The sequence below is a fragment of the Nannobrachium achirus genome (genome assembly GCF_963921795.1).
Source record: "Nannobrachium achirus genome assembly, chromosome: 4".
Classification (NCBI taxonomy): domain Eukaryota; kingdom Metazoa; phylum Chordata; class Actinopteri; order Myctophiformes; family Myctophidae; genus Nannobrachium; species Nannobrachium achirus.
Genome location: NC_137813.1, coordinates 2,910,771 through 2,927,990, shown reverse-complemented (window position 1 = coordinate 2,927,990; position 17,220 = coordinate 2,910,771). Strand labels below are relative to the sequence as shown.

General features: G+C 41.7%; 1 protein-coding gene across 1 annotated transcript; it reads left to right on the top strand.

Moving 5' to 3' along the window:
• Nucleotides 1-3,704: 3,704 nt before the first annotated feature.
• LOC308283363 (tripartite motif-containing protein 16-like protein) lies at nt 3,705-14,810 on the top strand (the record flags this gene model as incomplete). Its single annotated transcript, XM_080723786.1, has 2 exons — nt 3,705-3,933; nt 13,519-14,810. 2 exons carry the CDS (start codon nt 3,705-3,707, stop codon nt 14,808-14,810), a joined length of 1,521 nt encoding a protein of 506 aa, XP_080579912.1.
• Nucleotides 14,811-17,220: the final 2,410 nt, after the last annotated feature.

Here is a 17,220-nt window from a genome sequence, read left to right as displayed (position 1 = left end):
TTTTTAAATCAATTAAAAAACCCAAATAAATCATGATGGTACTGCATTAAAGAGGCTGCAGCAGATAGATATAAATGTACTTAGTAATATGAATTCTTTAGTGTCCACTTTTATGGCCTGCATTGTACGGTAGTTTGGCCTAAATGTAAGGTTTACATTACAAGCAGGGCTGATAACTCCTAATAAGCATTTATTGTGGAGATTTGTGTTTGTTTTTGTCTCATTCGTGAACCAATAATTTGACGACCAGGTCATAGGTCATAGGTCATCGGATCATGTATGGCTCTGGGTCTCCGGAACTTTCTGGTGATGTGAGCAGGAATTCACAGCCGAGGGGAGGGGTGCTTCTGAGCCCCGTGTCCCCTGGGAGGCTCGGAGAACCAGCGAGCGAAAAATAATCATATATTTAACTCAGGACCACGAAAAATATGAATACAATATATTTAACTGGGGACCCCCCACCCTGATAAGCACTTGGAATTATAAGAGTTGATGCGTTATTTAGCTGCAAAGGTGAGTGGCTGTGTATTATACTTCATAATTATGGTTATTATTTTATAGACGGATGGCTTTTCAGAGGACAGGGTTACTTGAGGACACGAAGGAGATTAACTTCTACCGGCTAAACTAGTTTGTCAAAGTAGCTTTAATAGTTGTGGTTTCCATGAAGGTGAAACTGGTGCTGTAGTCTGTTGATGAGAACGTCTAAGGTGTGTCAACAATGGAAAAATACTTGACAGTCCAAACAGATAATTATGTTCATGATGAGTGATTAATGAAGGCCTTGACAGCATTGAAAGGAATGCAGTGTCACAATAGATTGATCAGAGGAGAGGAGGAGGACTGATGGAGAGGCTGTGGATCATGGATTATGATTGTTGAGTGTTATTATAATGTAGTTGTGTCAAAGTAATCTTACAATGTGAACATTCAAATGAACTGACATATGACGCTGTTTTGTGGAATGTCTGACTTCTCATGGGACTGTGCAAGGCAGGGACGTCCTTTTCTCTGAGCCTAGACCCATCTGATAGGCACGCATGGCGATATTATTTTTGTTGTGTATGATGTCACACTAGAGGCCTGGTCGGATTATATAAAGTTTTGTGTGCTGTAGATTTGTATTATCGACCAAAGACGAGAAGAAGCTTCTATTGTTTGAGGTGTCCAGGATATGGGGCCGGGTTCGTCCGGGCGCCGTCTGGGACACGAGACGTTCTGTGCAAGTGTGGTTGCTGTCTCGGTCCTTGGTGTTGTTCGGCCGGCGCCGGTTTGAAGTCCAGGTTGTGGTGTTGGACAGACATTGGCCACAGTCAGGGACGGACTGGGACTAAAATTCAGCCCTGGCATCTTGGCCAGACCAGCCCCCACAACCAGCGCGCGCACAGATACTCTACCGACTCGTCGGGTCGAGGGCGGCACATATAAATACACAAGCTTTTAATACCACAACTTTTACAGACAACATAAATGATAACTACACAATCCATAAATGGTATCAGTTAGTGTACAGTTCTCACCACCAACAAGCGGAGTATGAACATGATTAGTGCCAAAATGTGTTAGACATTTGTCTAGTTAGCTATGGAAATCTGAGAATAACATATTGATCTAAGAATTGGACAAACAAGTTGTATTTGATTGCTCAATATGTTATATACTAGACTCTTTTTTTTTGGCCACCAGCCAAAAAAATAGCAAAAACAGCAGATCTACAAGCTCAAAATGTGTCGCACTGTGATACGTTTTCAGCTTGTAGATCTGCTATTTTTGCAATTTTTTTAAATTGGTATCCTGAAAAGTTTTTTTTTGTTTTGTTTCAAATGCATGTACAGGTTATTATGTTACTTCTTACTTTATGAACTTGAAGATACTAATATACAGTCGACTGAAGTAAGAGGGTCATGTTTGCACGTTTGGAATTATGACATAGCTGTAGCCTCACATAGCCAGACCAATCTGCTGCCTTGTGTTAGCAATGGCAGGTAGAGTGTAGCTGAGCTAGCATGGTTTTCCCGGTGAACCTGAGCACAACGGTGGGGGCGGGGAGTGTGGGGAGAACACACCACTGACTATTACCGATGATGGAGAGGTTATATACCGTAGCTTTATGTATTGAGAGGCACTCTTGCCGATTTCGTAAGAGACTCGTCGCCAATTGCAAGATATTTAAAAGTTATTTGGGGCCATGATGATAACCTCTTCTTCCCACTACTAGACTAAGGATTTATATTGTCTGTGTTATTGTTTACAACCACAATTATTCACGTGTGGCAAGATCGCGGTTCCACTAGTTTTACTAATAGTAGGCTAGTGTAGGCCTTTTCAGAAGTGAATTTAATGTTTTCCATTTAATGATTTCCTTTATCCTCATCTAATCTTGCGCTAATGCACGCAACTGTTTTCGCCAGGTTTTAAGGCCTAGTAGGCTTTTCAGAAGTTATTAATATTCTCCATTTAATGATTTCCTTTATCGTCATCTTGCGCTGATGCACGCAACTGTTTTCGCCAGGTTTTAAGGTCTTATTTTAGTTGTTTCTCATAAGCTTGTGAACCTCCTTGCCCCTCGGCCCCCACCGTTGCGCTCAGGTTCATAGGAAAAACCGCAGTCGCAGCATAGCTGGGGCCGCATCTTATCGTAAGGAGGCTACCAAGCAGTCCTAGGATTCAAGGAGGGGAAGCGAATCCCCATGGACCCGACGGTGCCTGACCCAAGTCTCCTGTGACCTACAGTACACTGACCCGACGGTGCCTGACCCAAGTCTCCTGTGACCTACAGTACACTGACCCGACAGTGCGTGACCCAAGTCTCCTGTGACCTACAGTACACGGAGGAGGGTCAGCTGGTTTTCAGAAGAAGGCGGAAGAATCTAATCTCTAATCTACACCCACGTCATGTACCATGCAGGTACATAGCGTGCCACACAAGAACTATCGTCACACTGCATTCTTCTTTCAATCCTGCCAAGCCCTTCATTAATCACTCATCATGGAGATAATTATCTGTTTTGACTCCAGTATTTGTTGGCACACCTTAGACGTTCTCATCAAGACTACAGCACATGTTCACCTTGGAAACCACAACTATTAAAGTAAGTTGACAAACTAGTTTAGCTGGTAGAAGTGAATCTCCTCATGTCCTCAAGTAACCCTGTCATCTGAAAAGCCCTCTGTCAACCTGTGGTACAAGTACCACTGGTGGTACCATAGCCTTTCATTTTCTTTCATTATTTTCCTTTGTTTTGTTTTGTGTGTGAAATCTTGATTTGTGTAACATCGTTATAACCCTTGAAGTAATTTACCTCGGTATAAAAGTGTATTATTATTTTGTTGTCAGCAGTGGCCCGTGTTTGATGCTGACTCCTCCTCCTCTTGAGACGCAGAGTGATCTGATTGGATGCCTGAAAGGACCAGTGATACGAATGTTCTGTCTATAAAACCCTTTGTAATCCATGGAAACGTTGTGCTGTACAACAGCATCAAACCCGGGAAGACAGATTTATGCCCTCCAAGACTTCGTCCTTCTTTGTTTGCCAAATCTCAGCCTCATTCTCTACCCACTGCCTACCAGGCTGTGCAGGAAACTTCACTGTATCTCCGCGGAGTACAGCCAGCCTGCCTGCCTGCCTGCCTGCCCGCCCGCCTGCCTGCCCGCCCGCCTGCCTGCCTGTCTGTCTGCCTGCCTGCCTGACAGTCGTACTAAAATGGATCGGGAACAGTTGACTTGTTCCATCTGTCTGGATCTCCTGAAGGATCCAGTGACTGTTGCCTGTGGACACAGCTACTGCAGGAGGTGTATCGAGGGCTTCTGGAACCAGGATGATCGGAGAGGGCCGGTCAACTGTCCACAGTGCAGACAAACCTTCTTCCCAAGACCCGTTCTGAAGAAAAACACCATGTTGGCTGGAGTGGTGGAGAGCATGAAGCAGACAGGTGAGACCACTAAAGAGAGACGAAACGTCTTATTACAAAAACATGAATTATTATGATATATTCATGGAAGTGGAAGATTTTTCTTTTCTTTTTTTTTTTCTTTTTTTTTTGCCTCCGGATGTGCGGCGAACTCCTAAATACTAACTGATGAGTGGTATATTTTTTTATTTTTTTAATAGTATGATTTTACTTATTTATAATAGAAATATACAATAAAATATGATACAATACTGTACAGTAATGAAAAGAAGAGTTAGGTTTCAAGACAGGTACAATAGCTCATCATTTTGTAGCAGCTTCAAAAAGCTGCAGGTAATGTGCAGAATATACAATCACTGATCAGGTAATGTGCAGAATATACAATCACTGATCAGGTAATGTGCAGAATATACAATCACTGATCAGGTAATGTGCAGAATATACAATCACTGATCAGGTAATGTGCAGAATATACAATCACTGATCAGGTAATGTGCAGAATATACAATCACTGATCAATAGCAGCAGTGCAATGTGCAAGAGGAGTTAAGCTTAATGTACATGGAATATTTATTAGAATAGGAAATAAAAAAGAAGCAGTAGTAGAGATAATTACAATTATAAATGATTACATGAAAATATGATGAGTTTGCTTGCAATCAGAGCTTTGGCTATAGTTTGCTAAAGTATAGACGGTGTCAGGCAGACTCGCCCAAAACATATTCGCCAAAATCCTTTTCCTATGCAAAGGTTCTTCTAATAAAGTCTTCAATCAATCAATCAATTTTGCCCGGCACTTTTGCCGTAGTGAAGAGTCTTTTCGCCTACAGTATCTGTCAGATTCACCTACGACACCTGGCCGTTGAAGAGACATTTCACCTACTCATATTCTGCTGTCAAACTGTCCATGTTTGCATAATTATTATCCCTTTGTCATTTAAATATCATCCTGTGTTTTCCTAAATGCCCCATACACATCTGCCCCACACCTGAACACTGAATTTAAAGGAGCTATAGTCAACTTTTTCTTGAAAAACGGACGCTAATATAAAAATGATGTTTTGGAAATATTTTATAAAAAAGATTAAGCTTATGTGTTTCTATTCAAAAGTGACCACAAAAAGCGTAAAATAATGATAAAATAATCATTTTGGCCGTTGTCAGAGTGAATTTGTTTACACACCTCTTCTATTCTTTTATATGATTGATAAGGGATGTAAACAAAGTCAACCTGACAACGGTCAAAATAATTATGTTATCATTATGTTATGCTTTTTGTGGTCATTTTTTAATAGAAACACATTTATGAAGCTTAATATTTTTTATAAAATATTTTCGAAAGATTATTTTTATTTTAGCGTCCGTTTTTCAAGAAAAGGTTGACTAAAGCTCCTTTAACAATAATGAACAAAATAAAAACTATCAGGAAAAATATTAAAGACAGCTAAACTGTTCTGGTGGGAGAGGAGCGCAGATCCTCCCGCGAGCTTAAACTTTCCGTGTTTGCTTCTGGTGGTGCCTCTCCTCTGCTCTGTGCCAAATCCTGTCTGTCTGTCTGTCTGCCTGCCTGCCTGCCTGCCTGCCTGATTGCCTGACTGCCTGCCTGCCTGCCTGCCTGCCTACCTGCCTACCTGTCTGTCTGTCTGTCTGTCTGTCTGTCTGTCTGTCTGTCTGTCTGCCTGCCTGCCTGTCTGTCTGTCTGTCTGTCTGTCTGTCTGTCTGTCTGTCTGTCTGTCTGTCTGCCCACAGCGTGGCAGCCCGGCCAGTGCGCTGCACCGCGTGTCATCGTTGCCTAGTTAAAGACACCCGACTTAACATCATTGTTATGTCTAGTTTACATAAAAAGTAGGAATTTAAAATAAGGAGGTCGCACATCCAAAATGTCAAGTACTCAAATGTCCACTTTTCTTTTATTGACACACACCAACAAAGAACACTTATATGCGTTTCAGAGCCTTCATCAGAGCCTTTACCGTATACTGTATGTTATAGGCAGTGGTGTATTCTAGATTTACTGTATACAGTATGTTATAGGCAGTGGTGTATTCTAGATTTACTGTATACTGTATGTTATAGGCAGTGGTGTATTCTAGATTTACTGTATACTGTATGTTATAGGCAGTGGTGTATTCTATTTACTGTATACTGTATGTTATAGGCAGTGGTGTATTCTAGATTTACTGTATACTGTATGTTATAGGCAGTGGTGTATTCTAGATTTACTGTATACTGTATGTTATAGGCAGTGGTGTATTCTAGATTTACTGTATACTGTATGTTATAGGCAGTGGTGTATTCTAGATTTACTGTATACTGTATGTTATAGGCAGTGGTGTATTCTAGATTTACTGTATACTGTATGTTATAGGCAGTGGTGTATTCTAGATTTACTGTATACTGTATGTTATAGGCAGTGGTGTATTCTAGATTTACTTTGAGGGCATACACTCCACGGCTTGTGTGTCCAGGGCAGACGCCAGTGCACAATGCCTATCAGATACGCTGCTTTGAAAGGTTCCCGAGGACAGACGCTGTTCATATTTTTATTTCCACCAGCAGACGCCGTATACGTGCGTTACAGGTGGAACACAGCACTGGTTATAGGATAGATCTATGGGCCGTATGAGGACAGCATAACACTGGTTATAGGATAGATCTATGGGCCGTATGAGGACAGCATAACACTGGTTATAGGATAGATCTATGGGCTTTATGAGGACAGCATAACACTGGTTATAGGATAGATCTATGGGCTTTATGAGGACAGCATAACACTGGTTATAGGATAGATCTATGGGCTTTATGAGGACAGCATAACACTGGTTATAGGATAGATCTATGGGCCGTATGAGGACAGCATAACACTGGTTATAGGATAGATCTATGGGCTTTATGAGGACAGCATAACACTGGTTATAGGATAGATCTATGGGCTTTATGAGGACAGCATAACACTGGTTATAGGATAGATCTATGGGCTTTATGAGGACAGCATAACACTGGTTATAGGATAGATCTATGGGCTTTATGAGGACAGCATAACACTGGTTATAGGATAGATCTATGGGCTTTATGAGGACAGCATAACACTGGTTATAGGATAGATCTATGGGCTTTATGAGGACACCATAACACTGGTTATAGGATAGATCTATGGGCTTTATGAGGACAGCATAACACTGGTTATAGGATAGATCTATGGGCTTTATGAGGACAGCATAACACTGGTTATAGGATAGATCTATGGGCTTTATGAGGACACCATAACACTGGTTATAGGATAGATCTATGGGCTTTATGAGGACAGCATAACACTGGTTATAGGATAGATCTATGGGCCGTATGAGGACAGCATAACAGGACATTCTTAACGTATAGACCAGGGGTGGCAACGTTGATGATGGAGAGGACCACTATATTTTCACACTCACTCCAGAGGTTCATAATACATATACAGTAAAAAAAATAGCTGATCCACAAGCTCAAAACGCCACGCTGCACTGTCTCTGAGGCGCGCTGCGACGCGTTTTGAGCTTGTAGATCGGCTATTTTTTAATTGGAATCCTGAATTATTTTTAGCTTTTTCTTTTTTTTCAATTGGAATCCTGAAAAGTAAAAATTTTATTTAATTTCAAATGTATATGTTCAAAAATATATGTTCTTCTGTTAACTTTATGAACTTAAACACAAAAGCACTGGACATAAAAAAGACTAGTACTAGTCATTAAGCTATTATTGTAAATGTACTTTAAGCCCATGTGGGGAAACAACATGTCTTGCTGTGCAGTGATTATGGGTTAATATGGACATAACAGGCTGATTATTATTTTAACCATGATAGATTCATCAAAAACATCCCTCTTTTTTCTGCCCTCCTAATACATGAGCTGGCCGTGTTTTTTGATAACTTTTTTCATTTATTTTAATAATCTTTTATTGTATTCACTCTTTCCGTGCATTAGCGCAAGATTAGATGAGGATAAAGGAAAACATTAAATGGAAAACATTAAATTAACTTCTGAAAATGCTTCTAATCTAAGCCTACACTAACCTACTATAAAACTAGTAGAACCGCGATCTTGCCACACGTGACTAATTGTGGTTGTAAACAATAACACAATATAAATCCTTATTAGTCTAGTAGTGGGAAGAAGAGGTTATCATCATGGCCCCAAATAACTTTTAAATATCTTGCAATTGGCGACGAGTCTCTTCCAATACAGTCACTCTCAATACATAAAGCAGTGCTTTGGCACTGTTTGTTAAGTTGTGCTTTGAGTATAGCTTTTTTTGTGTGTGTGACTTGTCACTTATGAGCGTTGAATGTTTTGTGGTCACTTTATGTATATATTCTTCTTTTTTGCAATATCTTTTCAACACTTTGTTTTTCTATCTATCTATCTATCTATCTATCTATCTATCTATCTATCTATCTATCTATCATCGGCAATGGGGCTTTTAAGCCGTGACATCATTTTGTAGGCAGAGGAGAATCTGCCCCCAGAGCATTTTCTGTCCCTCGCTATTTAAAAAAACAACGACTAAAAAATAACGACTAAAGTATAATTCTAACACTTTCCTTTCAACAACAAAGAGAAGAAAAATAGTAAAAAGATTCACGGAAACTGGGGGCAGAAATTCTCCTCTGCCTACAAAATGATGTCATACTTAACAGCCCCATAGTCAGTGGTGTGTGTTCCCCACACTCCCGAGCCCCCACCTTTGCGCACAGGTTCACCGGGAAAACCGCGGTGGCATCAGCTAAACACAGCAGGTGACAAAGACAGAAACCTCAGGAATGCTGCTCCATTTGTACTGTAGCAGTAAAGAGTGTTGCTGTCTGTTCTGTTGCTGCATGGAGAATGAGATGTGTACATTTGTACCGTAGCAGTAAAGAGTGTTGCTGTCTGCTCTGTTGCTGCATGGAGAATGAGATGTGTACATTTGTACCGTAGCAGTAAAGAGTGTTGCTGTCTGCTCTGTTGCTGCATGGAGAATGAGATGTGTACATTTGTACCGTAGCAGTAAAGAGTGTTGCTGTCTGTTCTGTTGCTGCATGGAGAATGAGATGTGTACATTTGTACCGTAGCAGTAAAGAGTGTTGCTGTCTGCTCTGTTGCTGCATGGAGAATGAGATGTGTACATTTGTACTGTAGCAGTAAAGAGTGTTGCTGTCTGCTCTGTTGCTGCATGGAGAATGAGATGTGTACATTTGTACTGTAGCAGTAAAGAGTGTTGCTGTCTGTTCTGTTGCTGCATGGAGAATGAGATGTGTACATTTGTACTGTAGCAGTAAAGAGTGTTGCTGTCTGTTCTGTTGCTGCATGGAGAATGAGATGTGTACATTTATACTGTAGCAGTAAAGAGTGTTGCTGTCTGTTCTGTTGCTGCATGGAGAATGAGATGTGTACATTTGTACTGTAGCAGTAAAGAGTGTTGCTGTCTGTTCTGTTGCTGCATGGAGAATGAGATGTGTACATTTGTACTGTAGCAGTAAAGAGTGTTGCTGTCTGCTCTGTTGCTGCATGGAGAATGAGATGTGTACATTTGTACTGTAGCAGTAAAGAGTGTTGCTGTCTGTTCTGTTGCTGCATGGAGAATGAGATGTGTACATTTGTACTGTAGCAGTAAAGAGTGTTGCTGTCTGCTCTGTTGCTGCATGGAGAATGAGATGTGTACATTTGTACTGTAGCAGTAAAGAGTGTTGCTGTCTGTTCTGTTGCTGCATGGAGAATGAGATGTGCTCAAACGAGTCATGCTGCGAGAGAGACAAAGTCCGCCTTACTTTGTAACTAGCCAATCAGGGGCTACTCACGATTCTGGAGCCACATATTTGAAGAGCTAGCACTCGAGACTAGACCATCCCCACCTTGTTGTTTAGCTGTGCTAGGCTACCCTGGATGGGGCGTGTCTGATAAAATAAATATCAAATATCTAAATACTAAATCAAGCAAATTAAAATCTGTCCAGGGCGATAAAATTACTGGGGCTGGGTTGCGATTATTATTTTTTATCTAATTAATTACAGGCTCTGTGATTAATTAATCGCATTTTAGTCGCACATCGATATTTGACCTGAGAAGCATTTTTTTGTTGTACGAGTGAATCAACTAGTGTGTTTTTTTAATCTAAATTTGGCATCCACTGGGCCAAGCAAAGCGCTCTGATCGGCTACTTCTCCCTTTGCGTTTGTTGTCTCTGTTGGTGCATCGTTATGATCGGTATGTCCGAAACTGAAGGTTCTGTGGTGCAAAAATTAAGTGCGATTAAAATGCGTACATTTTTTTAATTGCGTTAATTTTCTGTCATTAATTAATCACAAATAATCAGTTAAAGTCCCAGCCTTAAAAATTACCGAAAGTTTTTTTTTAAAGTGAAATACGGTATCCCTTTAAATGTGATACTGAGAATTTACATTGGCCGTTGGGGAGTTTCCCCACATTTCCCAGTGACTGGCCCAGGCAACCAGGTCGATGCCACGTCACAGTATTTATAACAACCTGGTCGTTGCCACGTCACAGTATTTATAACAACCTGGTCGATGATGCCACGTCACAGTATTTATAACAACCTGGTCGATGCCACGTCACAGTATTTATAACAACCTGGTCGATGATGCCACGTCACAGTATTTATAACAACCTGGTCGATGATGCCACATCACAGTATTTATAACAACCTGGTCGATGCCACGTCACAGTATTTATAACAACCTGGTCGATGATGCCACATCACAGTATTTATAACAACCTGGTCGATGCCACGTCACAGTATTTATAACAACCTGGTCGATGCCACGTCACAGTATTTATAACAACCTGGTCGATGCCACGTCACAGTATTTATAACAACCTGGTCGATGCCACGTCACAGTATTTATAACAACCTGGTCGATGATGCCACATCACAGTATTTATAACAACCTGGTCGATGCCACGTCACAGTATTTATAACAACCTGGTCGATGATGCCACGTCACAGTATTTATAACAACCTGGTCGATGATGCCACGTCACAGTATTTATAACAACCTGGTCGATGATGCCACGTCACAGTATTTATAACAACCTGGTCGATGCCACGTCACAGTATTTATAACAACCTGGTTGATGATGCCACGTCACAGTATTTATAACAACCTGGTCGATGATGCCACATCACAGTATTTATAACAACCTGGTTGATGATGCCACGTCACAGTATTTATAACAACCTGGTCGATGCCACGTCACAGTATTTATAACAACCTGGTCGATGCCACATCACAGTATTTATAACAACCTGGTCGATGATGCCACGTCACAGTATTTATAACAACCTGGTCGATGATGCCACGTCACAGTATTTATAACAACCTGGTTGATGCCACGTCACAGTATTTATAACAACCTGGTCGATGATGCCACATCACAGTATTTATAACAACCTGGTCGATGATGCCACGTCACAGTATTTATAACAACCTGGTCGATGCCACGTCACAGTATTTATAACAACCTGGTCGATGATGCCACGTCACAGTATTTATAACAACCTGGTTGATGATGCCACATCACAGTATTTATAACAACCTGGTCGATGCCACGTCACAGTATTTATAACAACCTGGTTGATGCCACGTCACAGTATTTATAACAACCTGGTTGATGCCACGTCACAGTATTTATAACAACCTGGTTGATGCCACATCACAGTATTTATAACAACCTGGTCGATGCCACGTCACAGTATTTATAACAACCTGGTCGATGCCACGTCACAGTATTTATAACAACCTGGTTGATGCCACGTCACAGTATTTATAACAACCTGGTTGATGCCACGTCACAGTATTTATAACAACCTGGTTGATGCCACGTCACAGTATTTATAACAACCTGGTCGATGCCACGTCACAGTATTTATAACAACCTGGTTGATGCCACGTCACAGTATTTATAACAACCTGGTTGATGCCACGTCACAGTATTTATAACAACCTGGTTGATGCCACGTCACAGTATTTATAACAACCTGGTCGATGATGCCACGTCACAGTATTTATAACAACCTGGTCGATGATGCCACGTCACAGTATTTATAACAACCTGGTCGATGCCACGTCACAGTATTTATAACAACCTGGTCGATGCCACGTCACAGTATTTATAACAACCTGGTTGATGCCACGTCACAGTATTTATAACAACCTGGTCGATGATGCCACGTCACAGTATTTATAACAACCTGGTCGATGCCACGTCACAGTATTTATAACAACCTGGTCCATGCCACATCACAGTATTTATAACAACCTGGTCCATGCCACATCACAGTATTTATAACAACCTGGTCCATGCCACATCACAGTATTTATAACAACCTGGTCCATGCCACATCACAGTATTTATAACAACCTGGTCCATGCCACATCACAGTATTTATAACAACCTGGTCCATGCCACATCACAGTATTTATAACAACCTGGTCCATGCCACATCACAGTATTTATAACAACCTGGTCCATGCCACATCACAGTATTTATAACAACCTGGTCGATGATGCCACGTCACAGTATTTATAACAACCTGGTCGATGATGCCACATCACAGTATTTATAACAACCTGGTCCATGCCACGTCACAGTATTTATAACAACCTGGTTGATGCCACATCACAGTATTTATAACAACCTGGTCGTTGCCACGTCACAGTATTTATAACAACCTGGTCGTTGCCACGTCACAGTATTTATAACAAGGCTGTGTGGCAGGCTGTCTACTACTGACTACTAGACAGTCTGACACAGATCGGTGGGAGGGCAACAAATACACCAACAAAAACAATATTCATCAGGCAGCAGAGGCATGCTGACTCCTATAGGCCAGGGGTTTTCAAAGTGGGTGACGGGGCACCCTGGGGTGACGGGACACCCTGGGGTGACGGGGCACCCCGGGGTGACGGGGCACCCTGGGGTGACGGGACACCCTGGGGTGACGGGGCACCCTGGGGTGCCGTGACGGCTGTCCAGGGGTGCCGCGAGATCATTTGATAATATTTGGAATTTATTTGGACACTTGAAAAAATATTTAGTGTCATTTTAAACTTGAAGTACAAAGTTATTTTCAGTCAGTTCTAACCAAAATGGCTGTTAATCACTAAACATAATCACTAAAATATCATCACTGTCGGTCAGAAACCTCGTATCTCCAAGTTTCAAATGTGTACGTCTTTTGGTAAAGCAAAGCCCTGATTCATCATACAAGACTGTCGCACAAAACTAGTGAAAACAACCGATCTACAAGTACACATGTGTGCTTGTAGATCTGCTGTTTTCACTAGTTTAGTACATTTTATAGATGATAAATACAAAACAAACGGTTTTGGACATATAAGGTTTCTACCCGACAACGATGATATGCTATAAATATAAGGTGCTGGGAGTGAAAATTATAATGTAGGGGTGCCTCGGATTAAAAAACATATTTATGGGGTGCCCTGAGACAAATAGGGTTTGGAAACCCCTGCTATAGGCTACCTACCACATATGAGGTTACAGGCACATACAACTGAAACAAATGTTTTATCAGATTGATTAAAAACACGTGTGTCAATCTATCAACAGGACTCAAAGATGCTCCTCCTGATCCTCCTGGACCAGGAGACCATAAGAAACACCAGCCTCAGGAGAACATCTGCTCTCGTCACGACAAGAAGAAGAAGGTTTTCTGTCGCACCGATCAGCAGTTTATCTGCTCTCTGTGCTCCATGGACAAACACAAAGGTCACGATACCATCTCAACCGTAGAGGAACGGGATGAGAGACAGAAAGAGCTGGATACGAGTCTGCAGAACTTCCAGAAGAGAATCCAGGAGAGAGAGAAAGACGTGAAGGTGCTTCAGCAGGGGGTGGAGTCCATCAAGCACTGTGCTGACAGAGCAGTGGAGGACAGTGACACCATCTTCACTGAGCTCATCTCTTCCATGGAGAGAAGAGGATCTGAGGTGAGGCAGCAGATCAGAGAGCAGCAGGAACGTCAAGTGAGCGGCGCTGAAGAAGTGAGGAGGCGAGTGGAGCAGGAGCTCTCTGAACTGAGGAGGAGACATGCTGAGCTGCAGCAGCTGTCACTCACAGAGGATCACATCCACTTTCTACAGCGTTTCACCTCCTCTCTCTCAAGGACCAGTGAATCTACACACCCAGTCAGCAGCCACGTCCGTCCTCTGAGATACTTTGAAGATGTGACCGCGGCCGTGTCCAAGATGAGGGACAAGCTAGAGGACGTTCTCACAGAGGAAGGGACAAACGTCTCAGAGACAGTGAACAGAGTGGATGTTTTACTGTCAACACCACCAGAGCCCAAGACCAGAGCTGAGTTCTTACGATATTCACGTCCAATCACACTGGATCCAAACACAGCTTATAAAACCCTGTCTCTGTCTAAAGGAAACAGGAAAGTAACACAGATGGACAAATCACAATCATATCCTGATCACCCAGAGAGATTCACTGGATTTTATCAGGTTCTGAGCAGAGAGGCTCTGACTGGACGCTGTTACTGGGAGGCAGAGTGGAGTGGAGACGGTGTTTGTATAGCAGTCTCATATAAAGATACCAGCAGAACAGGGACTGTTAATGAATGTGGATTTGGATACAATGATAAATCATGGTCTTTAGAGTGTACCAAACAAGGTTATCGTTTCATACACAGAGACAGTGGAACTCCCCTCCCAGTCTGTGTCTCCTCCAGAGTAGGAGTGTACGTGGACCACGGTGCAGGTACTCTGTCCTTCTACAGTGTGTCTGCAGACACCATGACTCCCCTTCACACAGAACACACCACCTTCACACACAACCTCCATGCTGGACTTTATCTTTCACCTGGAGACACTGCTGAGTTGTGTGACCTCCAGTAGATCACTCTGCTGTTTAGTCTCTCATGTCAGGAGTCAGGAATCGTTTCTTTATTATTTCACTGTTTTTCTCTCAGCCTGCTTTGTGAGCTTGTAGATCAGCTATTTTTGCTATGGGTCGTATGATGAAATATAATAGGGTCTTAAAGTGGTTAATAATCTATTTTAATATTTTGTTGTCTCATATTCGTACACCGTCTTGATTTGTTTTGTTATGATGTATTCATTACTTTATGGATTTGATATTCCATGTGAAATACAGATTTTATTTGTCCATATTTTCTTATTTTCAAAACAACGGTTGTTTGTTTGTTTTCCTGTTGTTTTGAGTTATTTTGGGTTTATTTTCTATACAGAGGTTAGATGTGTATTTACAGTTAAACACCAGGTTTATGTTCTGCTAAAATATCATCATCCTTTTTAAATGCACTCCAAAGACGCTCCACGCATTGGAAAGGCTTCACTTCATACCACAGTCTTTGTTGTTCCACTGCCTTTACCAGTACATTAACCCATTCAGGCCTAGGATTATTGACTACTTTAACTATTGAAAAATAGCAGATATACAAGCTCACAGCGCGGCACCGAGTGCCGCGCTGCGAGCTTGTAGATCTGCTATTTTTACAAGTCTTTGAATATAATATTTGCTTCTGGGTGGTCCCTGGAACAACACATTTTGAGATGGGGGTCCGTGGCCAAATACCTGTAATTTTGGGGGTCCTTGACATGAAAATGTTTGAGAACAACATGATTTAGAGGAAGGATTTAGAAGTCGGGTCAAAGATCGGGTCAAAGATATTCAAAGACTTGCACTCATTTTCACGATTTTTCAAAAATAGCAGATCTACAAGCTCGCAGCGCGGCACTCGGTGCCGCGCTGCGAGCTTGTATATCTGCTATTTTTACAAGTCTTTGAATATAATATTTGCTTCTGGGTGGTCCCTGGAACAACATATTTTGAGATGGGGGTCCGTGGCCAAATACCTGTAATTTTGGGGGTCCTTGACATGAAAATGTTTGAGAACAGCATGATTTAGAGGAAGGATTTAGAAGTCGGGTCAAAGATCGGGTCAAAGATATTCAAAGACTTGCACTCATTTTCACGATTTTTCAAAAATAGCAGATCTACAAGCTCGCAGCGCGGCACTCGGTGCCGCGCTGTGAGCTTGTATATCTGCTATTTTTACAAGTCTTTGAATATAATATTTGCTTCTGGGTGGTCCCTGGAACAACATATTTTGAGATGGGGGTCCGTGGCCAAATACCTGTAATTTTGGGGGTCCTTGACATGAAAATGTTTGAGAACAGCATGATTTAGACTAAGGAAGGATTTAGAAGTCGGGTCAAAGATCGGGTCAAAGACTTGCACTCATTTTCACGATTTTTCAAAAATAGCAGATCTACAAGCTCGCAGCGCGGCACTCGGTGCCGCGCTGTGAGCTTGTATATCTGCTATTTTTACAAGTCTTTGAATATAATATTTGCTTCTGGGTGGTCCCTGGAACAACATATTTTGAGATGGGGGTCCGTGGCCAAATACCTGTAATTTTGGGGGTCCTTGACATGAAAATGTTTGAGAACAGCATGATTTAGAGGAAGGATTTAGAAGTCGGGTCAAAGATCGGGTCAAAGATATTCAAAGACTTGCACTCATTTTCACGATTTTTCAAAAATAGCAGATCTACAAGCTTGCAGCGCGGCACTCGGTGCCGCGCACTCGGTGCCGCGCTGTGAGCTTGTATGTCTGCTATTTTTCTAAAGTTAAAGCATAAAGTAAAGGTTAAAGTGGTTAAAATCTAACGCGACTCGGGCGCGTTCCAGGTATTTGAGAGTTAAACATTAGTGTGTGTAAATAGTGTGTATTAATGTTTTATGAGTGTACTTTATGTCTTTCTATCTGCACTGGACAGAGAGTCAGTGAATGACATGTGATTTATGCTCAGTGGTGTAAAGTAACTGAGTACATTTACTCAAGTACTGTGATTAATGGTGGAGGGTTGGTGGTGATCTAAAACACTGATTCTCACTCTGTTCAGGCCACGCCCCCCAAATTAATCCTATTTGAACTGAGGACCCCCCCAAATTAATCATATTTGAACTGAGGACCCCCCAAATTAATCCTATTTGAACTGAGGACCCCCCAAATTAATCCTATTTGAACTGAGGACCCCCCAAATTAATCCTATTTGAACTGAGGACCCCCCAAATTAATCCTATTTGAACTGAGGACCCCTAATCATAATTGAACTGAGGACCCCCCACCCTGACAATCACAGTATTTGTTTTGTTTTAATTTGGTGGTATTAAAAAGGCATTAAAAGCAAAAAAAAAAAAACAATGTTGCACATTAAGCTAATCATCTTGGGACCTCTGTCAAAATCATGTGGGACCCCCTGGGGGTCCCGACCCACAG